Source organism: Geotrypetes seraphini, chromosome 11, assembly GCF_902459505.1.
Source record: "Geotrypetes seraphini chromosome 11, aGeoSer1.1, whole genome shotgun sequence".
NCBI classification, from domain to species: Eukaryota; Metazoa; Chordata; class Amphibia; order Gymnophiona; family Dermophiidae; genus Geotrypetes; species Geotrypetes seraphini.
In genome coordinates, this window is record NC_047094.1 from 92,798,512 (window position 1) to 92,824,860 (window position 26,349).

The following is a 26,349-nucleotide window of genomic DNA, read 5'->3' on the forward strand; positions in this document are numbered from 1 at the left end:
TACAATCTTTAATGCTAGAGTGACAGTTTGTATAATGCTGGTTGACACAAAGCTAAAGCTGAAAGATAAATGCTTTTTGCTTACAATCTTTAATGCTGATTGTAGTCTTACAATGATATGAAAAGACATGAATTTTCCTCATACTGAGCATTATTTTGAAGTATCAACCGCTAATATTGGTTGGAGATATAAATTGTGTTTTCTATGATGCTATTTGCACAAGTTTTTCCAAAAATTTCATTAAATAAAAAAATAAATATAATTAATTTAAATGTTTGAGTAGTAAAGATTAAATGTATTAAATTGACTAAGCAAGTCACCTTTAACACATGAAGGTTTTGGATCAATGAAAGATACCCATGCCACAATTCCATATTGGATAATACGACTATGATCCTTGGAGTGGCAATTCTGAGATTCTTTCCTTCATTTAATTAAGTCACTTACCGTATTTTCATGCATATAACGCGCGCGTTATACACGATTTTTACAAACCGTGCATAACCTTGCGCGTTATACGCGTGAGCGCGTTTTACAACATTTTTTTACATAGTTCCCCCCCCCCCCGACGTCCGATTCACCCCGCAGGACCGCTCGCACACCCTCCCCCGATGTCCGATTCACCCCCCCCGGCAGGACTGCTCGCACCCCCACCCCGAAGGACCGCTCGCACCCCCACAGCCTCCCCACCCCACCCCCATCATGGAGAAGCTCCTACCGTTCTCCTGCTGCTTCCTCTGCCGGTGGTCCCAGCCCTTCTGTGAGCCCTGCTCTGAAATGCTTCCTCTTCCGGCGGTCCCGGCCCTTCTGTGAGCCCTGCGTATGCGCTGCTTCCTCTTCCGGCGGTCCCGCCCTTTCTCTGACGTCAGACGTTGGGGGTGGTGGTGCGAGCAGTCCTGCGGGGTGCATCGGACGTCGGGGGGGGCATCAGGCTTTCAGGGTGGGGACAGGACTTCAAGGGGGAAAGGAGAGTCGGGGCGGGCGAAAGGAGAGTCGGGGTGGCCAGAGGAGAGTCGGGGCGGGCGAAAGGAGAGTCGGGCGGCGACGGGAGAGTTTGGGCAGCATGTGCGGTATACGGGTGTGCGCGGTATATAAAAATTTCTTTACATAAATTACAGTTTCCCGCGCGCTATACCCGTGTGCGCGTTTTACACGGGTGCGCGGTATATGAGTGAAAATACGGTAATACCCCAGTGCCCCAGGTACATTAGATAGAGTGTGAGCCTGCCGGGACAGATAGGGAAAAATGCTTGAGCACCTGAATAATTTGTAATCCACATAGTATTGTAGGATATACAGAATATAAATAAATAAACAAACAAACCACAGTACAGGTTTCTACCGCAGCATGAGGTAGTAAATGCGTCAACTCTGCTCCAGCGCTCATAGGAATTCTTAAAAGAGGGCCAAAACGAGCTATAAAACTCAGGTCTTCAGATCTGAATATTGAACAAAAAATATACAAAGGAAGAATTTGAGGTTGATGGGGGGTGGTACAGCCTAGTGGTTAGAGCACCAGGAAAGCCTGCTGCTGTTCCCCCTTGTGATTTTGGACAAATTATTTAACCCTCCATTGTCTGAGGTACAGGAAATTTTGTGTGCAACTCAAATATAATTCACCTTGATCTACCGTGTTTCCCCCAAAATAAGACAGTGTCTTATATTAATTTGGGGGTCCAAAAAACGCATTAGGGTTTGTATACGGGGGGATGTATTATTTTTTTCATGTACAACAATCATCTCTCCCTTCCTCTCCACCACCCCATTTCTTCCTCTTTCTTTCAACCCCTCCCCCCACCCATGTGCAGAATCTTTCCTCCCCTATCACCCATCCCCTTGTGCAGCATCTTTCTATCCCTCCCTCCCAACCCCATGTGCATCAGAACCCACCGACCCTCCCACTGTGAGACTGACATACCTCTGCTTCGAGGCCTCCTAAAGCAGCAGGGGTGGGGGGTCGCTGAATCAATGAATCCAATTTTTTTGGCAAATCGGGCAGCACTAGTGTCAGGGATAGAGTCAGGGAGTGTCGGGGACATTTGGGGGTCGATCTTAACTAGGGTTTATTTTTGTAGTAAGGCTTATATTAGGAGCATCTTTAAAAATCATGCTAGGGCTTATTTTCGGGAAAGGTCTTATTTGCAGGGAAACAGGGTACTGTTGAAAGATGTGTGAGCTAAATGCAAATACTGTATTCACAATTCTTATAGAAATAAAAATATGGTTTCATTTGCTTCACTTACCCCTCCCCCGTTTTTTTTTTACACAGCCGAGTGCCGCATGGCAAATGCTCCGACGTCTAGTCAGTTCCTATGGGTGTCATAGTATTTACCATGCCAGCCTGCGCTGTCGGATTTAGTAAAAGGACCCGTTAGTTAACTAATACTTCCACTTTACTGGAAAGAAAAATAAATGTCCTGTGAATGATTATGACTTCCTGGACCTGTAGACTTATTAGTCTTTGTTGAAAGAGCTTGTCTGCTGTTCTTAAACAACAGGCGAGACCATCGCTGTGGCCTTGGTTTGTGGCATCCCAGCACTCATAACAGGTTCTGGTGCCATGGTGTGAACACGTTTGTGTTCCTGGGGATGAAGGGAACCGAGCTCAAAGTTCCACCAATCATTTTTCCCAGTATTGCTTCCCAAAGGTAAAACATGACTTCCCTGCCCTTCCTTCCCAGCCTGTCAGTGCCATGATCACGCTGTGGACTGCTACTTTGACCCGGAAATAGCACGACGCAAGGCCAGTCTGAATCGCTACAGCCAGTATGAAGGGGGCGGAGTCTGCGTGGACTGTCAGGTCAGTTACTGCCTCACAGAGCTGTACGCCCTGTGGTGTGTTCACTCTTTTCCGAAAGCTTAAAAATATCACACTGTCTCCCAGGACTTACACAGAAAATACCGCAGTGCCAAAAAATCTCAGTGGCTTAAATCTGGGTTCTTGTCCTTTGACAAAGCAACGTAATGTAGGCCTAGGTTACGATTAGGCCAGAAAGGGCCTGATTCTGTAAACAGCACTGTAGGTTAAGCACCACCATCTAGCTTAATTGTTTTAATTGGCTTTATTCAGCACGGTAATTGACCGCACCATTAAAAACCAATTAAAAACTCTTTAGGAAAAAAGTAGATGCTGGGAGGCACCTATTAGAGTAGGCGTTGTAATCACGTCTACAGAGAGGCGCCCAAGTTCAAAGTAGACGCGGTTAGAGGTGGAGATGACCGTAGGCGCAATTCTCAAAAGATCTTGGGCGTCTGCCTACTTTACCGGCATCTAAGTTTTGTGATAGACGCAAATTACCCGCAGTTACCCGCAATTCTTTAAACGGCGCCTAAGCATAATTGACATTTAGCAGGCACTATTTTTGTAGGCGGCTGCCAGTTTAGGCACCGTTTACAGAATCAGACCCAAATTGTAGAGGGAATATAATGAGCCCTGTGAGTTGTATAAGTGATGTGACAGCAGTGGCTTAATAAGGGGCGATTCACCCCAGGTGCCATGGTGGGGGCACCGACACCCCTCCTCCTCTCCACCCCCCCTTGTCTCTTCCCATTCTGCCCCTCAATGCGTGCACCCCTCCTTCCCTTCCCCCATACCTCTAGTTGAAGTTGTTGTTCGCGGCAGTCAACAACGTGCCCTTTGCGACCTCGTCAGCACTCCCGCTGACGTCACTTCCCGGAGCCGCGCGTAGGAAGTGACGTCAGAGGGACAGCCGACGAGGTTGGGAGGAGCACGTTGTTGACCACCGCGAGCAAAAACCTCAACTAGGAGGAAAGGGGGGGGCACGCGTGGTAGGCGGGATCAGGGAAGGATTGGGGGGCGGGAGAAGGGCGCCTCTCACCCTCACTACACTACTGTAAGACAGAGAAACATTTCTGGAATATAATATTTTGATGTATGGGTAAAGCCACAGCTGCCTTTCAGCAAACAGAAACAAGAGCGTGAAGTTCAGATACCAAAAACAAAGAACACAATTAGCAGTATCTTGGCTCCTGATGGTAATTTGTATAGAGCTGAAACATTGTATCTCCTTTATAGGGGATGAACCATTCCGAAAGCCACTAACAAGACCATTCCAAGCTATAGCTATGACCTTTGCGACTTGCCCGTTGCCCTTCTCCTACTGCCAATATGAGGAGAATGGTGTATTGGGAACAATCTCTGTAGCTCTCCTTGTTTTCAGTGTGACCACACTGTTCATATAGCCCTTGGTATGGTGCTGTCCATTGAATAAGCTCAGCAAAATGCCCAGGGCCATGCCTTCCGCATGCCGTGGTCTGGCACCTCCCTGCCCCCACCTCTCTCTGCAGTCATCTACATATCCGCCCGTTGCGTCCTCCACAGCTATAGCATCGGATACAGCGCTAAAGGCTGCCTCTCTGGCTGGCGGGATTTATCCTCTGCTAATGCAACTTTCAGTGACACGGTAGCTGTGGAGGACCCAGCAGGCGGGTAAGGAGTTGATTGCGGGGGGAGGTGAGGGGGGGTCGGGATATCTTGGTCCTCCCACCCAGGGCCCACTGACTCCCTGCTAGGCTACTGGCACACTTCAATGTGGGTAAAATGCCATATTATACCACAGCATGTCATTTTCATCACATTGTTGGGATTAATTCCCAGGGTCAGGGTTGGCTGGCAGGAAAAGGAGCAGGAGAAAAAAGTAGGCTCACATCTTTGTGGAGTTTTACTGATCTCAAGTTAACATTTTGAGTAGACTTTAAAAAAAAATATATATATTATTTGGACTCCTCTTGTGCTCAGGAGAGAATATTTACCATTTTGATTCTGATTGACTTTTCAGCATCACACTTCCGGCGTTAACTGTGAGCGGTGCATCCCCGGCTATTATAAATCACCGGAGCATCCCGTCAACTCACTGTATACGTGTTCCCGTGAGTATTGTCAGGACTGAGCCCTGTTCATTTTAATAAATGCCACAGCGTGACACAGAGAACATCAGCTCCCAGAAGATGTGGGTCTATTCATAGATACTCAGATTGTGAGAGGTAGCCCGGCTACCTCTCAAAGGGGAGAGGGTGGCGCAGTGGTTAACTCTACAGCCTCAGCCCCCCTGGGGTTGTGGGTTCAAACCCACGCTGCTCCTTGTGACCCTGGGCAAGTCACTTAAGCCCCCCCATTGCCCCAGGTACAATAGCTAGATTGTGAGCCCTGCAATGACAGACAGGGAAAAATGCTTGAGTATCTGAATAAATTCATGTAAACTGTTCTGAGCTCCCCTGGGAGAACAGTATAGAAAACTGAACAAATAGTGTGAAAAGCTTCAGCCTCTGATAACCAGAGCTGGTATTGTGACATCATAATGCCTCATTCCACCAATGCCTAAGAGCCAACCTCACCAGTGATGTCACAATGGCTTGATTGTCCTATACTTGGCTCACTTTTACTACATTTGGATTTCTAGAGTGGCGCAATGGTTAAAGCTACAGCCTCAGCACCCTGGGGTTGTGGGTTCAAACCCATGCTGCTCCTTGTTACCCTTGGCAAGTCACTTAATCCCCCCATTGCACCAGGTACATTAGCTAGATTGTGAGCCCGCCGGGACAGACAGGGAAAAATGCTTAAGTATCTGAATAAATTCATGTAAACCGTTCTGAGCTCCCCTGGGAGAGCGGTATAGAAAATTGAATAAATAAATACTTCTCATGGTTGGCAGTGATCCTGGATATTCAGTGCTGAGGCTGTATCCGGCTACCAGTATTGAATTTCCAGGATAAATTTTGCCACCTCAGACGTAGCCAGCCAAGCCGATGTTCGATAGACCTGCTTTTTAGACGGATCTATCTGGTCACGTGCTTTAGCTGGCGAACCACTGAATATCGGCGGTGACCCAGATATTCAGTGGAAGATAGCCAGCCAAACAATGCTGAATATCAGGTGGAGTGTGTCTCAAATCTCCCAAGTGCTCACATACAGTGGCATAGTAAGGGGTGCAGGAGGGCGGGATAGACCACCCTGGGTGCCATCTTGGTGGGGGCACTAGCACCTCTCCTCCTTTCTGCTCTTTGCTCCTTCTCTGCCCCATGCTTGCCTTCCATCCCCCACCCCCATATCTCTAACTCTTTGCTGGCACAAGCAGCACCTCCAACCAGCTGCTCACGCCAGCCTCAGCCCTCCCTTTGAAGTCAATTCCTGGTTGCGGGACCAGGAAGTGATATCAGAAGATGAGACAAGGTTGGCGCAGGCAGCAGGTTGGTGATACTGCTTGCACCAGCAAAGTTAAAGGGGTAAGGAGGAAGGGAAGGGGTGTGTGTGCGTTCGCAGCAGTGGGGGCGGGGAAGCAGCAGGGGGCAGAGAAAGAGGGGGGAAGGGCTCCACCGCCATAGGCACCTCCCACCCTCGCTACACCCCTGCTTGCTATATGAATTTGAGATTTGCTCCCCGGTCATGGTGTGGCATCAATGAATGACCTCAGAAGAAGGCCTAGCAAAACACACAAGATTTTCTGAATCATTTGCAGCAATATGAAGCAGGAAAATCTAATCTCGTTCTTTAGATGATGATACAATAATTTATTAATTGACCTTCAGAAAACACCCACTATAGCAATGTACAGTTTGCATAATACAGTCATATATAGCATAATATTCGGCAAAACTGTGAATGAACAGAATTTAGAAAAGGCAAGAAAAGGAAGCCATTTGTAATAATTCAAGTGGGTGATTACAAGATAAGAGATCATCCTTTTTGGGTGTCAGGCTCCAAGCTGGGGAGAAAGAGACAGAGGCTGGTGTTGTATAGTGAGAATACTGTCATGCCTTTTCAGTACTGCTGATCTTTGCAGGTTGCGACTGTGAGTCCGACTTCCTGGATGGAACGTGCGAGGACCTGACTGGCCGCTGTTACTGTAAACCGAATTACACAGGAGAGAACTGTGGCATCTGTGCAGAGGGATACGTGAACTTCCCATTTTGTTATCGTGAGTCCCCGGCCTCGGCCTGTCTCGGCCTTTGGCGCTTGTGGTGTGAAAATGGAGGGTGCAGGAAGTGCTCGGCGTGAGCTTATGTGGCCTCCTGGCCTATGTTTCCTCTAGAAATTGCAGGGGTATTGCTAATTAGAACCTGGTCAGAAAAGTGCTTGGATCCAAAAATATATATAAACTGACCTCTCATTCAAGCAGGTAACCTAAACATGGATTGTGGTCAGCTAATTGTTAGTCACTCAGAGACGTGAAACTCTACAAGGAGGAAACGCTCCCCCCTAGAGAGGAACCAGAGTTTGCCTTCCAGTCATTGCAACTGTTTTAATGCTGGTCACGCTCCATGTTAGATTCCAAGTAAATAAATAAATAAAGGTTACAGTCTTGCAATCTTCTATCTGAGTGCTTGCTTTCTTTTGTCTTGTTTCTTTTATACAAACATCACTCTATGAGCTGTAGAAATTTTAAAACTTAGCTTCAACTTGACTTTATAACAGGTGAGGGGTCTCTACGTGGCCCCGTTTCGATTCCTTCTTCAGGAGACCCGAAACATGACTTGTGGTGAAAATCAGTGATTCAAAACTTATATGTTTTTAAACTCCGTGATGAAACTATATCGCTGCAAAAAGAGTTTTGTACACACTGACAGCGTCTCTCCGGCGATATAGTTTCATCACGGAGTTTAAAAACATATAAGTTTTGAATCATTGATTTTCACCACAAGTCATGTTTCGGGTCTCCTGAAGAAGGAATCGAAACGGGGCCACGTAGAGACCCCTCACCTGTTATAAAGTCAAGTTGAAGCTAAGTTTTAAAATTTCTACAGCTCATAGAGTGATGTTTGTATAAAAGAAACAAGACAAAAGAAAGCAAGCACTCAGATAGAAGATTGCAAGACTGTAACCTTTATTTATTTATTTACTTGGAATCTAACATGGAGCGTGACCAGCATTAAAACAGTTGCAATGACTGGAAGGCAAACTCTGGTTCCTCTCTAGGGGGGAGCGTTCCCTCCTTGTAGAGTTTCACGTCTCTGAGTGACTAACAATTAGCTGACCACAATCCATGTTTAGGTTACCTCTATGTTTCCTCTAAGCTGAGCACGTGAGCAATCGCTCGTACATTTTAGGAGTGTTGCTCACAGATTTTACCATGGTAGCTTGCAAAAAAGTGCTTGCAGATCTGGAAAACTGTTGATTTTTAGAACTTGTTGCTCACATGACAAAAAATGTTTAGAACTTGTCACTAGGCAAAACAACCTAACATAACATAAAACTCACTTGTATACCGCAAATACCATTACATTCTATGTGGTTCACAAAGACTAGTAATACAAATGAATAAACATCCAATATCTATCTTCCGAAAAACTCCCTAAAAAAATACGTCTTTAAGGCACGTTGAAATTGTTGATACGAATTTGGGAATATGAATAGGTGAGTTAAATCCCTAGTCCATAAGGCTGCCTGAAAAGGTAGCAATCGTTTCTGAAATTTCTTATATTTACATCCCTTTACAGAAGGGAATGAAAATAATGAATGAGAGTTTCTAGAATGTTTAGAATTTGTAATGATAAAAGATTCCATAAGATACAAAATCCAAATAGCACCAAAGGAGATGAAGCAGTAAAGCAACAAAAGATTGTGGAACAGAAGATCGTCTGTACCAGTTTGTAGTCTAATAAGTGTCCAAAAAACTTAAAATCAATCCACAAGCTTGTGTGCTGTGCTGTTTGTAGTCTCTTAATTATTTGGATTTTTTTTGTGACTTTTATGCTTTTATATTTAAGACAGCCAAGGACCCTAGAAGCCCCCTGAGGAAGGCATTTTTATTTTGCCAAAACACGGCCCGTGTTGGGTCATTTGTATTTTATACATTATTTGGTTTTTATCTTGTGGGTTACTTGTGACTGTATACATCCTTTGTGGATTGTTTTTAAGATTATTGCTTTTAAGTTTTTTGGACGCTTATTAAACTACAAACTAGTATGTCCGATCTGTTCCACAATCTTTTGTTGTTTGTTAGAACTTGTCACTCGCATGAGAAATAATTTGTCCGCACCCAGCCAATCTTTAGAGGGAGCTAAACTCAATTAATGGCACCAGGATCATCTGCGCTAAGCCAGTACTGTATAATGTGCATTCTGCACAGAGCATTCTTTATACAGTTCTAGCTTACCCCCCCCTTTCACAAAAGCAGTTTTTAGCGCAGGCTGGCACTCTGAATGTTCTGCGCTGCTCCCAACACTCATAGAGTCCCTGTGAGCGTCGGGAGCAGCGCAGAGCATTCAGCGCGACGGCCTGTTCTAAAAACTGCTTCTGCGGTTTTGTAAAAGAGGGGGGGGTAGTGTGCATTTCATACCTTACTTTGGAAGTGAGTGTTTACGCTTTTCTAAAGCTGGTGTAAATGCTGGCACCCACATTAGCTGGCACACGACCACATTAGCCCATACTACAAAAAACTGCACTGGCTACCAATAGAAGCGCGAATACAGTTCAAATTTGCATGCATCTGCTTCAAACAAATCTGGGGCCTAGCACCTTCCTACCTGCAAACACACTTCACTCTACACAAGCCCACACGAACAACCAGAAACAAAAACATCTTCACCTATCCTAAAATCACTGGCTGCAAATACAAATCCTTCCTTGACAGAACCTTCACGTTCCAAGCTAACAGACAACAATCCTGGCTGGGAAACTACATAAATAAAACCAGACAGACCTACAACGCATTCCGAAAATCAATCAAAACCACTCTGTTTGACAAATTCATCACCTAAACAGACCGACCTTCGCTCACCATGATTTTTCCCCTACAAACCTGAAGCAATCTCTCAGGCAACCCCTCTCACTTCCCTCCCCTTACAACCCCTCTTACTTTTCCTCGCCTTACTATCCTTTTCTTCTGTAATAGTCCCCCTCATCCATTTGTAATTCGCTGAATGTCCAGCCTTCTTTCGATGTGAACCGCCTAGAAGTCGTCTGACTATGGCGGTATAGAAAAATAAAGTTGTTATTATTATTAACTCATGGCAGTTAGGTGTGCTAATACAGGCAGTCTGAAACATTACGCCTAATTTCTAAGAATATCCCTGTACCTTCCCATGCCCTTCCCAAGGCCAAGGCCACATTCCTTTGCAGTTTTGCACTATGAAATAAGACACACGTGTTACAGAATAGGATGTCAGGCAGATCCTAATTACTACCAATTAAGTGCTTGCTAACTCCAATAATTGATTGCTAGCGCCTAACTATCAAATTAGTTTACATGCAGATCTAATGTAAATAGTCATTTTTAACTTGCTTTATTCCTATAAAGATCAAAAGCGGCTTCCAAGTAATAATAATAATTAAAAAAAGACATTAATATATTACAATTAAATGAATGAGAGCTTGAACCTCAACAGCATTAAGGGCAAACAGAATGCTAGGAATGATTAAGAAGGGGAACACGAACAGATCGGAGAAAGTTATCATGGCGCTGTACCGGATCATGGTGCGCCCTCACCTGGAGTACTGCGTCCAGCACTGGTCGCCGTACATGAAGAAGGACATGGTACTACTCAAAAGGGTCCAGAGAAGAGCGACTAAAATGGTTAAGAGGCTGGAAGAGTTGCTGTACAGTGAGAGACTGGAGAAACTGGGCCTCTTCTGCCTTGAAAAGAGGAAACTGAGAGGGGACATGATAGAAACATTCAAGATACTGAAGGGAATAGACTTAGCAGATAAAGACATTGTTCACCCTCTCCAAGGTAGGGAGAACGAGAGGGCACTCTCTAAAGTTGAAAGGGGATAGATTTCATACAAATGTAAGGAAGTTCTTATGCACCAAGAGAGTGGTGGAAAACTGGAACGCTCTTCTGGATGCTGTTATAGGGGAAAACACCCTCCAGGGATTCAAGACAAAGTTGGACAAGTTCCTGCTAAACTGGAACGTACGCAGGTGAGGCTGGACTCATTTAGAGCACTGGTCTTTGACCTGGGGGCTGCCACAGCAGCGGCAATTCTTATGTTCTTATGTTTTCAATCCCTTCTGAAACAGTATTCCAAATCTGAACTGATTGGCATGAAAAGGAATTTTACTTTTAAACTTAATTCCTCTAAAGGATGGACCTATCAAATCCATCCGATGTAACATACGGTTAGAACCTGCCCTAGGTGAAAATGAGATGAAGTATACTGTTTATTATGAAGTTAGCACAATAAAACAGGGGAAGCAATTCCACAAAATCAAACAGGCAAGAACAAAGTGGAAATGTCCAATCAGATTGGTGCACAAAAAAGTGTCTTTCAACTCATCTGATAAATCCAATGGTCTTTATTAATCCAAATTAGCTCATACATCCAAAGCAACTCAACGACTCGACATGATCATGTTTCGGCCACCCGGCCTGCATCAGGAGTCTACGAATTACATACATATAAACAATCATAAGTAAATAAACATAATTATACATTAGAACATGAACAGCAAATATTAAAAATATAAAAACATATATGAAAAAATGATGTTAAAAAACAGCAAAGAATAAAAGCAAATAAAATATAAAATATATAAAATACAGCATTTAATTAAAACAAAAATCTACTATGTCTGCACGAGTTATAAAACGCTTTTGACCATAACACTCTGCAATAATAATGCATAAATGCATCAAGATCGAGAAGAAACATATTATATTTCCATCATATTTTTTTGCACTTATCGTTTATCAGTGAATAATTTATGAGTATTAGTTTTAATAGGAAAAGGAAAGATTAAGAACAAAAGTTAAAAAAAAAAAATTTCTTCATAAATATTATAACAAACTACATCTCAATAAGAACTATTCTAATGACAAAACAATAAAACACTCAAATCTCAATGAACCATAATTTATAGATACAGCTAAAAATTCTCCATTACAAAATCAATCATTACATAAACACAGATCACAGTCCCTGACTCTATTCTAATTTGAGAAAGCCAATTGAAAAAAATGTACTTTTAAATGTCTTTTAAACCCACCTACTGCCGCCTAACTTACAGCGTACTATGGAGAATGTGGGCCATAATTTTTTTTAAGGTAAATTATTATTTTTTTTTTCCATGAAAGTTTTATTAAATTTTATCAAAACAGCATACAAAGGCACAAAGCAGTACAAGAACAATCAGAGCAAAGAAAATACATAGTGATATGTGAAAGGTTTGTAAATAGATCAAGAGAGGAGACCAACAATCATTTGTAGACTTGAGTTGACCCCTACGTTCAGAAATTACTAGTTCAAATTTATGATGTTGTAACACTAAGTTCCACCAATGTTGGACATGAAGTAAATTTATGGATTTCCAATTGGAAAGAATCAATTTCTGAGCAAGGGTAAGTAATATATCAAACAATTTCCTGTGAGAATCCAATAAATCAATAGAGATAGAGTGCGATTTAAACATTACAATAGAGAAAGATAATTGGATCAAACCTCATTCCAGAAAGAAAATACAAATGAGCATTCAAAAATCATGTGTATTAGTGATCCTTGACAAGACTTATAGTTCCAGCAAGCATTAGAGGAGAGAAGGCCTGCAGAATATAGTTTGTGAGGGGTCCCTATAGCTTTATGATATAGAAAATACATAGACTGTAAAGTACTAGCCGATGAAAGGGATCGAATAGATTTAGACCAGAGAAGTGACCAGGCCTTACTTCCCAATCTCTCTCCTAGATTCCCTGAAGTGTAGCATCAGGCGAAGTGTTCCAGGCAAGAGTAAGTTTATATAATTGAGAAGCAGTGTGTCCTGTTGTCAATAGAATCCTAGCAAGATTGAGAAGAGTTGGTAGGTGAGAAGTAATACCATCAAGAGAGGACATACTTGAAATGCAATGATGGAATTGCATCCATTTAAAGTATGATGAGGATGGAAGATCATATTTAATTTTGAGAGTATGAAACGGAAGTAATTTAGTGTTAGAATCTACAATATCAGTTAGTAGGAAAACACCTTTGTCTATCCACTCCTTCCATAGAAATGTTTTTTTGTTAATGAGGATATTTGGATTAAACCATAAAGAGGTGTATAATGAGTAGCATATGGATACTCTTAAGTGTGAGTCAAATTCTAGTAAGCATTTGATAGTTGATTGCATTAAAGGAGTTATTGATGGGTTATGCAATGCAATTAAGCATGCAGACGGAGTAAGAGGTAGAGAAATTTGTTTTTCAATGTCAAACCAAATTGGTGAATAGTATTCTTGATCTGAGAACCAATATAAGCCCTGATGAATAATAAAAGCTTTGTGATAGGCATGGAAATCTGGAAAGAGAACTTCACCATCTTCCTTCTTCAATTTAAGTTTTTTCAGCGTTATTCTCGGTTGTTTATTCTTCCAAAGAAAAGAAGATAGTAGGGAATCAATCTTTTTATAGAAAGTGGGAGGGAAGAGACAGGGTATCATAAGCAAAATGTAATTAATTTTGGGCATGAATATCATTTTTATAGTTTCTAAGCACCCCCACCACGAAAGGAATAAAGGATGGCAAGAATGAATTAAGGTTTTTCACAATTTGGAGTATTTTTTGTGCATTGATATCAATAGTGTCAGAAAGAGAATTAGTGAGTTCGATACCTAATATTTCAGTTTCTTTGAAGCCCAAACTAAGTGATAGGGTTGAATCGTAGCAGAGTTAGCATAGTGATTTAAAGGAAGAGTTTCGGTTTTGTCTTGATTAAGTTTATATCCCGAAAAGGAGGAGTAAATGGCAATAGTTTGAAGAAGTGCTTTGATCGATACTTCCGGATTAGACAAGTATAAGAGAACATTGTCTGCATAGACAGAGAGTTTAACTTCGACAGATTTACAGAAAACACCAGATATATTAGGATTTCTTCTAATATGAATAAGCAAGGGTTCAAGAGCTAGGTTGAACAGATAGGGGGAAAGAGGACATCCTTGTCTAGTTCCCCTATGGAGTTGGAAAGTGGAGGAAAGGGAATTATTTGCTATTATTCGGGCCGAGGGATTGGTATAGAGCACTCTAGTCATTTGAAGAAAAGGAGACTGAGCTCCAAACCAATCTAAGATATGAAAGAGATAATTCCATTCAATTCTATCAAATGCCTTCTCAGCGTCAAGAGACAAGGCTATAATAGGATCTTGAGAAGTTCCAGCAATATGTTGCAGATGAAAGAACAATCTGGAATTATCTGCGATAAGTCGACCTGGCATGAAGCCAATTTGATTAGGATGAACAAACTTATGAATAACTTTTTAAATTTTGTTTGCCAATATTTTAGCGTATAACATATAATCTACGTTAAGAAGCGAAATAGGCCTATAATTCTGGACTTTAAAGGGGCCCCTATTAGGTTTTGGAATAACGGTAATGATTGCCTCAGTAAAACGACTGCACTGGACTACGTCTGGGGATAAGTGTCGAAATACTGCCAGGAGGTGATGTGATAATTCCTTTTTAAAGATTTTATAGAATTCCGCAGGGATCCCATCAGCTCCTGGGGATTTATGAGATTGTAGCTGCTTTATCGCGATAAGAAGTTCCTCTAAGCTTATGGTCTGATCTAAAGCAATATTGTCAGAGGCAGACTACACAGGTCGATCCAGATTTTGTAAGAAGGAAACCAAAGAGGCCGATTCAGAGGATGTTTCAGATGTATATAATTGTTGATAATACTCATGGAAGGCTTCTAGAATTCCAGAGTATGTGGTAATAGGTACATTATTGCCAGTTTGGATAACTGGGATCTGAATTTTACATTGCTTTCTTTTTAAATAGGAAGCTAGCATTTTGCCACTTTTGTTCCCTTCTGCATAGTATTTGGCTTCAGTTAGAAAAATTTGCATTCCTGCTTGTTTAGATATAAGACGATTATATTGATATTTAAGTTGACATAGTGTATTATAATGCTGTGGGTCTTTTGTAGTAGCATATTGACGCTCCTGCTCCAAGATTTGAGTTTCTAAAGCTGCTATAGAATCTTTATCAGATTTGGATTTATGAGTAGCTATAGAAATGAATTCACCTCTCAAAGAGGCCTTATAAGCTTTCCAAATGATTGAAGGAGCAGTATCAGAAAGGAGATTAGTGTCAAAAATATCCTTTATAAATTTCTTAAGATGAGTGACTATGGCATCATCTTCAAGAAGGGAGAGTTGCAATCTCCATAAAGGGGATCTGGGGGTGAGATCAGTATTCCATAATATGGTGGCGGACACTATTGAGTGATCCGAGATAAGTATCGGAGAGATATAGGTACTGATGGCTGAATCAAGGAAGTGGCGAGATATGAAAATGTAATCTAAACGTGAGAAACTATTGTGTGGAATGGAGTGGAATGTATAATCTCTGTCCGAAGGATGCTGTAGCCTCCAGACATCTAGCAATTGCAGATGCGTAATGAGGGAATGAAAGGAAGTGTGTGATTTTGGTTGGGATAATTTGGAGTTGGATTGTTTGTCTACATAAAGATCAAAAGGAAGATTGAAATCTCCCATCATAATAATTGGCAAAGGTTCAAAATTTTGAATTGTATGTAATAGATCAATAAACTCTGGAGAATCACTATTGGGCGCATAGACATTTACCAAAAGGAATGGAATATTACCAATAACCACCTGTAGCACTATCCATCTGCCAGCGGTATCAATTGCTTGACTAATAATCTTAGGTTGTATAGATTTGGAGAATAAGATAGATACGCCTCCTCGTCTACCCATAGAAGGTGAGTCAATCCCTGAGGTGATCCAATTGCATTATAATATCAGGTAATTCTGTTTCAAGTGAAGGAGCACCTTCTTTCTCTTAATAGGATTATTAAGCCCATTAACATTCCATGAGACAACAGTGATAGGCAATTTTTTATCCAATGTCATGGATTCGTATTGAGAAAATTAAAAATAGAACCTGGGTTAGAAAATTATCATAGAGTACACTAGATAGGCAAAGGTACTGCATTGTGCCAAAAAAGAAAAAAATGCAATAGAACAAAACCCGAACAACAAACAGGTGGTAAGCCTAAATAGAAGGCATGAAGGACCAGAACAGTCCAGCCACAAAAAACAAGGAAAAAGATTGGTGCCATTAAGCAGAGAGAAACAGAGGTGCATGAAACTCCTCCTCCAAGGAAAAAGAAAAACAGTGTGAAAAGGAGCAAGAAAGCACAAATTAGTAACTAAGCATTCATAACATACAACCACAAGCACGGCAAGCAACAAGCTGTTTAGTCATGTAAGAATGAATTAACATTTCTACAAAATTGAGCATGTAAAAAGAAAAAACATAACAATAATAACCAGTATTATAGCATACCATCAAAAGGGAAAAATGAATTGAAAACAAATAAATATCATCCTCTAAAAAAAGGATATAACAAGGAACAAGCCAATCAGTTGAAAAATCAGCATATCTAAACACAATCAAAATGAAACAACCAGCAGGTGGTAACGAAACAGAAAAAGGTCAGAATGAAGAAAAAAAAAAAAATTGACCTCATGTTCCAACAGGTTTCAAAAACATACAGGAATATATGCATACCAATATAAACGACTGGGTGATAGTCAAAAATAAAGAAAAAATTTTCCTGAAAGGCAGTGGCAACTAACAAACTGGTAGAGGAACAATAAAGCTACTTCAAATAACTTTTAACCTTAAACGGTGCTCAGAATCCAAGATGGAATTTAAGACCTCAATGTGGGGACTAAACCTCTAAAGAGACTCTTATGGTATATATCTATACTATCGTCCACCCGGACAAACCGGAGACATCGATGAAGAAATGGAAGCCGAGATGAAGCGAGAATGCAAAGGCGGTAACACGGTTATTATGGGAGACTTCAAGTACCCTGGGATAGACTGGAGTCTCGGAAGCTCAAGATGCGCTAGGGAGACAGAATTTCTGAAGGCTGTACAAGATTGCTTCATGGAACAGCTTGTTAGAGAACCGACAAGAGGAAATGCCACTCTGGATCTAATCCTAAATGGGCTAAGGGGACCTGCAAAGGAAGTGGAAGTAGTGGGACCGTTGGGAAACAGCGATCATAATATGATCAAGTTCAAGATGGAAGTAGGAATACTGAAAGGAAAGAGAACCATAGCGACAACTTTTAACTTCAGGAAGGGTAACTACGAAGCAATGAGGGGAATGGTAAAGAAGATACTTAGGAACACTTCCCAAAAATGGCAGATGGTAGAACATGCCTGGTCCTTTTTCAAGGACACGGTGAGCGAGGCGCAAAATCTATATATCCCCAGATTCAGAAAAGGGTGCAACAAGAGTCGAATAAAAGACCCGGCGTGGATAACTAAAATAGTGAAGGAAGCGATAAGCAATAAGAAAAATTCATTCAGAAAATGGAAAAGGGACAAAACTGAGGAAAACTGGAGAGAGCACAGGAAGTATCAAAAAGAATGTCACCGTGTGGTTCGAAAAGCCAAAAGAGAGTATGAAGAGAGACTAGCCAGGGAAGCACGAAATTTCAAACCGTTCTTTAGATATGTTAAAGGGAAACAGCCGGCTAGGGAGGAGGTGGGACCACTGGATGACGGAGACAGGAAGGGAGCGGTGAAGGAAGAGAAAGAGGTCGCAGAAAGACTTAACATGTTCTTTTCATCTGTATTCACAAACGAAGACACAACCAACATACCGGAACCTGAGCAATTCTTCAATGGAAATCAAGCACAAAAGTTAACATCCATAGAAGTGAGCCTTGATGATGTGCGCAGACAGATAGAAAAATTAAAAACTGACAAATCTCCGGGTCCGGATGGAATCCATCCAAGGGTGCTGAAGGAACTAAAGGAGGAAATAGCGGAACTTCTACAGCAAATTTGCAACCTATCTCTGAAAACAGGTGTGATTCCGGAGGATTGGAAGATAGCCAACGTTACGCCCATCTTTAAAAAGGGATCAAGAGGAGACCCGGGAAACTACAGACCGGTGAGTCTGACCTCTGTTCCGGGGAAAATGGCGGAAGCACTAATAAAAGAAAAAATTGATGAACATTTTGAAAAACACGAACTTCTGATAACCAGCCAACATGGTTTCTGCAGGGGGAGATCGTGTCTGACCAACTTATTGCACTTCTTCGAGGGAATTAACAAACAGATGGACAAAGGAGACCCCATAGACATCATATACCTAGATTTCAGAAAGCCTTTGACAAGGTGCCTCATGAACGTCTACTCCGGAAACTGAAGAACCATGGGGTGGACGGAGACGTGCATAGATGGATCAGAAACTGGTTAGCGGGTAGGAAACAGAGGGTAGGGGTGAAGGGACACTACTCAGACTGGAGGAAGGTCACGAGTGGTGTTCCGCAGGGCTCATTGCTCGGGCCGCTGCTATTTAATATATTCATAAATGATCTAGAAACAGGAACAAAGAGTGAGATAATAAAATTTGCGGACGACACCAAACTATTTAGTGGAGCTCGGACAAAGGAGGACTGTGAAAAATTGCAAAGGGACTTGGACAAATTGGGAGAATGGGCAGAGAGATGGCAGATGAAGTTCAATGTTGAGAAATGTAAAGTATTGCATGTGGGAATCAGAAACCCGAGGCACAGCTATACGATGGGAGGGATGTTATTGAATGAGAGTACCCAAGAAAGGGACTTGGGGGTAATGGTGGACATGACAATGAAGCCGACGGCACAGTGCGCAGCGGCCGCCAAGAGAGCGAATAAAATGCTGGGGATAATCAAGAAGGGTATTACAACAAGAATGAAAGAAGTTATCCTGCCGCTGTACCGGGCAATGGTGCGTCCGCATCTTGAGTACTGCGTCCAGTATTGGTCACCGTACCTTAAGAAGGATATGGTGTTACTCGAGAGAGTTCAGAGGAGAGCGACACGACTGATTAAGGGGATGGAAAGCCTTTCATACGCTGAGAGATTGGAGAAACTGGGTCTCTTTTCCCTGGAGAAGAGAAGACTTAGAGGGGATATGATAGAGACTTACAAGATCATGAAGGGCATAGAGAGAGTAGAGAGGGACAGATTCTTCAAACTTTCAGAACATAAAAAAACAAGAGGACATTCGGAAAAGTTGAAAGGGGACAGATTCAAAACAAATGCTAGGAAGTTCTTCTTTACCCAACGTGTGGTGGACACCTGGAATGCGCTTCCAGAGGACGTTATAGGGCAGCGAACGGTACTGGGGTTTAAGAAAGGATTGGACAATTTCCTGCTGGAAAAGGGGATAGAGGGGTATAGATAAAAGATTACTGCACAGGTCCTGGACCTGATGGGCCGCCGCGTGAGCGGACTGCTGGTCGCGATGGACTTCAGGTCTGACCCAGCGGAGGCATTTCTTATGTTCTTATGTTCTTATGGTATCTATCATTGTACCATGTATACTGTAAAAGATTTTTTGAAGTGCTTAATAGATAAACTCATAATGTTCAATCGTCTATAAAATGCAAAATATTGTCCAACTCTTAAGTGATTTCCAATAGATGAACTTCGAAATTAGTGACTTAGCTGAAAAATACAAATAGCGTTGATTTAGCTGTGTCCTGACGCGTTTCGCCGCTCTGGCTTCCTCAGAGAACCCGCTTGCAATCTTGAATCTAATACTTGTCCTGATAAAACAAAAGGACATGATGCGAGTAAATGTAAAACTACAATTGTGCTATAAAATATCCTAAGTTATACCAAACTCACGACGCTGTCGGCGAGGTACCTACTTCAAACCTGTGGTTTTTCAGTTTCCTGTGACGTAAGCGCTCAGCTGAGCACCCAATATTTATGCATAGGGAGAAGTGTCAATCACTAGTGGAGAAACGCCCACCACTCCACCTCTTTGTTCAATCCAGGAGTCACCGTCTCCCAGTTGAAAATCCAGCTCTGTTCGTGTTTCCATAACCATGCTTGAGAATTTCCCCCTCTTATACAGTGGGCCACCTCAAGAACCACAAACTGTAAATCCTGTACCTGGTGCGGAATGGCCTGCCAGTGTTGTACTAAAGGGGCACTAATGTCTCCCCTTCTGATTTTACTCATATGTTCAATAATACGTGTCTTGATGCTTCTGGTGGTGTGTCCTATGTAGAGCAGTTTACATGGGCACAAGATCATGTAAATGACCCCATGGGTATCGCAATCCGAATGCTGTTGTAAAACATGTTTCTTAGGTAACCTGGGATGGTGAATACAAGTGGTTTCCAACACTTGTGCACATATAGTGCAATGTCCACATTTGAAATGTCCTTTAGGTTGCTGAATCGTAATGTCTGCTGGTGTACTGACAAAATGTGAAGTGGACATACTATCCCGTAAATTTTTTCCTCTAGAGTAAGCAAAAAGAGGAGGTTGTGCTAAGCTCTGGTGTACCTGAAGAATATGCCAATGCGTATTAATAATTTTTTTGATGTTAAACGCTTTATACGAATAAGGAAGCGTACACACCATCCGGGGTTCAGGTTTTTCAGAGGATTGTTGTAGCAGATAAGTACGGTGAGCATATAGAGCCCGTTTATAAGCTTTTTTAATAATGCCATCGGGATATCCACGTTCCTTGAAACGTTGCCACATGTCAACTGAACGGAGTTTATATTCTTCTTTAGTGCTGCACAATCGCCTGAGTCTTAAAAATTGACCCACAGGTAAGTTGTTCCTCAGATGACGGGGGTGATAACTGTCATAATGAAGCAGAGTATTTCTGTCTGTGGGCTTGCGACATTCATGGTAATGTGAACTCCCTCATTCATGGTAATGTGAATGTCCAAAAAAGCTATATGGATGTAAGAAGTACATGCAGTAAATTGTAAATGTGGGTTGCATGTATTGAGCCACTGTAAAAACTGCTGAAACAAATCCAAAGTGTTGGTCCATATCAGAAAAACATCATCTATATACCGTTTCCACACGTATATCTCTGAAGCATATGTAGACGAATAGATGTATGTGTCTTCAAAATCGGATACATAGAGGCATGCTAAAGACGGGGCCATAGTGGCCCCCATCGCAGTTCCCTGTGTTTGCAGATAGAATTCTGTGTCAAACATAAAATAATTATGCTGTAACGCGATGCTGGCGATAGTAACCAAAAAATCCACTCTGGCTTTAGACAACTGAAGAGTACCAAGATGTTTGCGCACTACCTCAATTGCACTGCTTTGGGGAATGTTGGTGTATAAAGCCTGAATATCAAGAGTGGCCATCAATGCCCCCTGAGGAATATGATGGGATTCCTGAAGCCAAGCAAGCATGGACGTAGTATCCTTTATATATGACTTAGCACCAGAGACTAAAGGTTTAAGATAGAAATCCACGAAATCAGACAGTGGCTCCAGCACAGAGCCAATGCCTGAAACAATTGGACGCCCTGGAGGTGTGGTAGAATTTTTATGGATTTTGGGGACGAAATAAATCACAGGGATGATAGGATGGTTTTGATGAAGGAAACGATACTCTCTGTCTGTTATTATCCCCTGTTCTAATGCTTGAAGAAGAGTGTGCTGCATAAGGTCAGAAATATCCACGGTGGGATCGCAGGACAAAGCTTGATAGTAATGCTTATCACTAAGTTGTCTACGGGCTTCAACAACATAAGCTCCTGTGTCCTGAACTACGATACCACCGCCCTTATCAGCTGCATGTATAACAACGTTAGAATCATGAACCAGCGTACGTAACGCTTGAGTCATCTCAGGTGACATATTACGTCTGATGCGGGAAGGTTGACGTTCTAAGATGGCAATATCCTGCTCTACTAAATTATGGAAAACTTGTAAATGCGGGTCCAAATTGCCAGGGGGGTTCCAAGTAGAAGGTTTATACAGCCCCGTAGGACCGAGGTCACTGGGCTTATCCTGGAAGAAGAGTTTAAGGTTACACTTTCTAATAAGTTTATACAAACTAATTCTAGTATCCAACGGGTTGTAATTTGTGAACGGGACAAATGACAACCCCTTGGAAAGAACCGCCAACTCACTGGCAGATAGACCCCTGCTGGATAAATTGAACACATTATTTATCCCTGTTAGGGTTTCGGAGGGCGTCTCCCCCTGGTGGTCCGAGGGCCTCCTGTTTTGTGGGAGGCCGTTCCTTGAAAATTTACAGAGGTGGACCGAGTTTGTATTGGGCCTGACGTGGTCAAACTACTTGAATCAGAGCTAAGATCATCCCCGCTTGACCCACTAGATGACATATGCATAACCATGTCTTCTTTTCTGTTTTGGTTTTTATTTTGTTTTCCATTTTTATAATTTTTATTCATAATTAATTTTTTTTTCCCCTTTTTAGTTTAATTCCCCAAACTCCCTCTTCTTCCCACTCTCTCATATATTCAAATTTGTTTTTCAAAAGCAAAAAAAAATCTAAGGGAAATAAATCAGTATAAAATAAGGACCTTGTAGAAAGGTATAACGCAAAGTGAGTCAGTCTGCTTCAGTGAATATGTCAAACAACAGGATAAATAGTCAATCAAAACATAATATCAGAGGGAAAGAGGATAAAGTAAAGTAAGGTAGAAAAGAAATGTAAGGTAAGATGTTGTACAGTCACTCTTCAAAAGAGCAGGCGTGTAGCAGATGATAAGCTGAAGGGCTCAAGTTGAAGACATGCCCTGAGACTGAAGACCATCCAAAAAGGACTGGAGCTGCTCAGGAGAATCAAAATGTTGTGTCGAGTTGTTGACAGTCACAATCATCAGGGTATTGTAGCCCATATCTCGCACCCATAGACTTGAGTCTCGCTCGCATGTCCAAAAAGGATTTTCTCTTTCGGGCGGTGGTTTTGGCTAAATCAGGAACAATCATAAACTTTTTATCCTCAAATTTGCAGCAGTCAGAATTTGCAAGGCTTGAGGATAGCGCAATAGCTTCGCGACATTAGGCCTTGGCCTTGTGAATCCTGGCTTCAAAGATGAAGGCGTTCTATGAGCACGCTCAAACTGTAGTGGCAAGTCGGTCGTGAGATGGATAATTTGTGGTAGTTGATCCATAAGGAATTTAAGGAGATCAGACCCTTCAGCACATTCCGGTAGTCCAATAAGTCTAATATTATTCTGACAATTTCGGTTACAAAGATCTTCCAGCTCCTGATCAAGTTTTTTAAAGCGCTGCTGCACCTTCTCTTCAAATTGTGCAGAAGAGAGCGCCGCCATGTCTGCTCGAGTTTCCAGCGCCTCAACACGTGTTGTACAAGCGGCAAATGAGACCGAAAGTGAATTTATTTCACTTCTCATTTTGCAAGTGATATCATATTGCTTAGTTATCAAGTCTTTCAGAGCTCGGATTTCGTCGAGCACCACGTCTGAGGAATCCGGTACAGATTTAGTGGTTGTCGGCTTCTCCGGAGACGGAGGATCGTGCTTAGATCTTTTCGATCCCGATGATTGTGCCGAATGCGATTCTGACTTAGTAGACTTGTTCGCAGACATCTTAGCGAGGGAAAACGAGAGAAGCAATCGAAAAACACAAAGTATAATACTTGCTCCATGTCAATGTTCAGGGATCAGTAGAGGAGAGAGGAGATTATTCAGCCATCTTGTTCTCCGGCTCAATAGTGCCCTCAAGGTAAATTATTTAAAAATAAAATTTCCTCAACTTCCCCCCAAACAAGCCCACCTTGATCTTCTTCTCTCCCCCATCTTTTGAGGTGTCCTAAATTCACCCATTTATCTTATGCGGGCCTCAGCTGAATATCACTAGTGCCCACAAAAGCACTGGCTTCTTCCCAGAACTTCCCTCTGGCCCACCCCTAACTGGCCCACTTTTTTGAGGCTGGTTAGAACTGATGTTCAGTGGCACTGTGCGACTTAGTGCCACTTTTTATTGGCATTTGGGCGGTGGTAGGCGATTTAAGCAGGCCACAGTTTCTCTGGCCTGCCTAAATCACTCTGAATTTCAGCCCCTTTCTGCCTCAGCACCTGCTTAGCTGTAAGCTTTCTGTGGCAGGGGATATGTTTTAGCTGAGCACTTACCACCACTGTACTTTGCATACATCCATTAGTTCAATAAACATATACAGTATTAAATTCACTGGTGTTTATACCTAAATTTAAACAAGATAGTTCTAGAAAACTGTCAAATAAAAGTCTGAAGAGATGATAGACCTGTGCTGGGCTAATGTAAACTTTATATTGGAAACCTTATTGAGCAAATCGCACCTTGTGTTGTAGAAAAAAACATCTTGATACTGATAAATGAAGACTGATGCATCACAAATTTGCACTTCCTGCTAAATGTGACCCTTTTTCCTTCACAGCTGTCCCATCGTCCACTGATGATACTGGAGAACAGGTTCTTCCTGTCGGGGAAATCATAAGTAAGTTTTTCTTTCAGTCCCTATAAGCAAAGGATTAGTGAGGGAAGCCAGTGCTGTAGAAACACAGGAGACAGTGAGCTGGTACTGAGAGTCTGGATGGCCCGGAACCTTTCATCTCTTAAGTTGCCAGTTCAAATTCCACTCAGCTCGGAGGATACTGAATGTTGCTGCTGTCTGATAACAACAGTTATCATATGGTTTGTGTGCAATGTGTTAGTGCTCTGTCTCCTGAGTGAATGTGATTAGCATACATTGAGTGAATGTGATTAGCATACATTGTGTGAATTGTAAAGCTGTAGGGAAGCGCAAGGCCCAATGGTTAGAGCTGTTGCCTCAGCACCCCAAGGTTGTGGATTTGATCCCAGTGCTGGGCATGTCACTTAACCCCCACATTGCCCCAGGTTACCATTGTTAGATTGTAAGCCTACTGGGACTGATAGGGAAAAACACTTAGGGTCTCTTTTATCAAGCCTGATAGCATGGGCCGGTGCCACTGAAGGTAAGCAATAAGGGCAGCGACTCCGGCCTGGAAGCATGGGCCGGTGCCACTGAAGCCCATAGGGATTTAAAGGGCTTCAGTGCATTTGCCATTCAGCTTCATAAAAAGAGGCCCTTAGTGTATCTAACCAAAAAAAAAAAAAATGTGAGAACAGCTTTGACCTTGATTGATAAGGTGGTATAGCAAATGAAATTTAAAAAAACTGTACAAATAGCCAGCTCATGTGTTCAGATGCAAATGGGACCTTGGAGCAAGGTCAGATAGAAAGGGGCTGACATGCAATCTGTCTGTCTGTCCCACTGCAGCTGGATAAAGATCAGGATACAGCCGCCCTATTCCGCACTCTTAACTGTAATCGCAGTGAAGGTTCCTTGTGATAGAATAGATTAATTGCCATTTTCATTCCAGCAGGCTTTGGCAGCCTGGCGGAGAGACATCCAGAGAATCTGTACAGGCCCTGACGGCTGAATGGCAGTGTTTTAATTGCATCCAGCGTCCTCTCATGTTATCATTAGCTGCGGTTGGATAAAGAAATTGCTCACTACAACCCTGGTCTTTGTAGTCCTAGGAGATTTGGTGACTGTCTCAATGTCTTGTCTTGCTTGTCTCTTACAGACTGCGATTGTAATGCTGCGGGCACGGTGGGCAATGCCTGCCGCAAGGATAGGCTCAGTGGGGTTTGTGTCTGTAAGCCCAACTTCCAAGGTCTACAGTGTGAGGCTTGCACACCCGGGAACTATGGACCAGGCTGCCAGGGTGAGTGGCACATTCAAGGGTTTCATATAGCAGTGACAGTCCATATATGTTTAAATGAAACATTATTGGATGGGGAGGTATTTAAATGAATGAGTTTAATTGTATGGAGATATACAAGTAACATACAATAATGTCTGTATGTCTTATTATTATGATTGTACTGTTGTAAGCCGCTTAGGTATAAGCGGGTAAGAAATCTTTTTTAAAAAAGTATACAGTGTGCCTTTGGCAATTTGCGGTGCCCTTGCTGCCATCTTATTCTCTTAAGAGCCTGGCGTGCAAGTGTGAGGTCACAAATGCACTGTAAGGGTGAAAACTGATTTTGTGTGAGGAGGGAGGCTTATCAGTGCACATTAGAGAGGGTCATTTCACTTCAGTGTCCTGTATTTTTTTTTTTTTTTCAAAACTTTATTTATAGCAACACAGAACAAATTACATCCATAGTGAAAAGATAAAGCAATAAGGGCAGCGACTCCAGCCTGGAAGCATGTTCTCATCGTCCTAGGAAATGTTGCCATATTTTGTGTTGTTATCACACTCTCTCCTTTCTCAGCTTGTCAGTGCTCGGGCCCTGGTGTGCTGGACGGCAGCTGTGATAGTGAAAGTGGGCAGTGCGTGTGCCGGAGTGGCTTTGAAGGCTACACATGCAGTCGGTGTGCCCTAGGCTTCTTCAACTATCCCCTCTGTCAACGTGAGTAGCCACTCACTATCTTTTACACCACTTCTGCATCAGTGTGCCACAGTATTATAGATCCATATTGCTCCTGCTGGTTGGTAAATCATTTGCTAGTTCCAGTGAGATAGACTGAGGTAAAAGCGGAGGAACAGATTTGTGACTGTCTCTGGGAAAAGGTGACTAAAATAGCAGACTCAAAATGTTGAGAATAGCTGAT

The 26,349-nt window shown here is 42.3% G+C and overlaps 1 protein-coding gene across 2 annotated transcripts in view; it reads left to right on the forward strand.

Annotated features, from left to right (window-relative positions):
* The window catches only part of LAMA5 (laminin subunit alpha 5), a 406,583-nt gene that overhangs the window by 163,793 nt on the left and 216,441 nt on the right, over positions 1–26,349 (forward strand). For both annotated transcript variants that reach the window (XM_033963610.1, XM_033963611.1), the window contains exons 8-13: positions 2,682–2,800; positions 4,800–4,890; positions 6,801–6,935; positions 24,142–24,201; positions 25,316–25,456; positions 26,010–26,147. In XM_033963610.1, the coding sequence (XP_033819501.1) occupies positions 2,682–2,800; positions 4,800–4,890; positions 6,801–6,935; positions 24,142–24,201; positions 25,316–25,456; positions 26,010–26,147 (684 nt within the window). The remainder of the gene's footprint in view (positions 1–2,681; positions 2,801–4,799; positions 4,891–6,800; positions 6,936–24,141; positions 24,202–25,315; positions 25,457–26,009; positions 26,148–26,349) is intronic.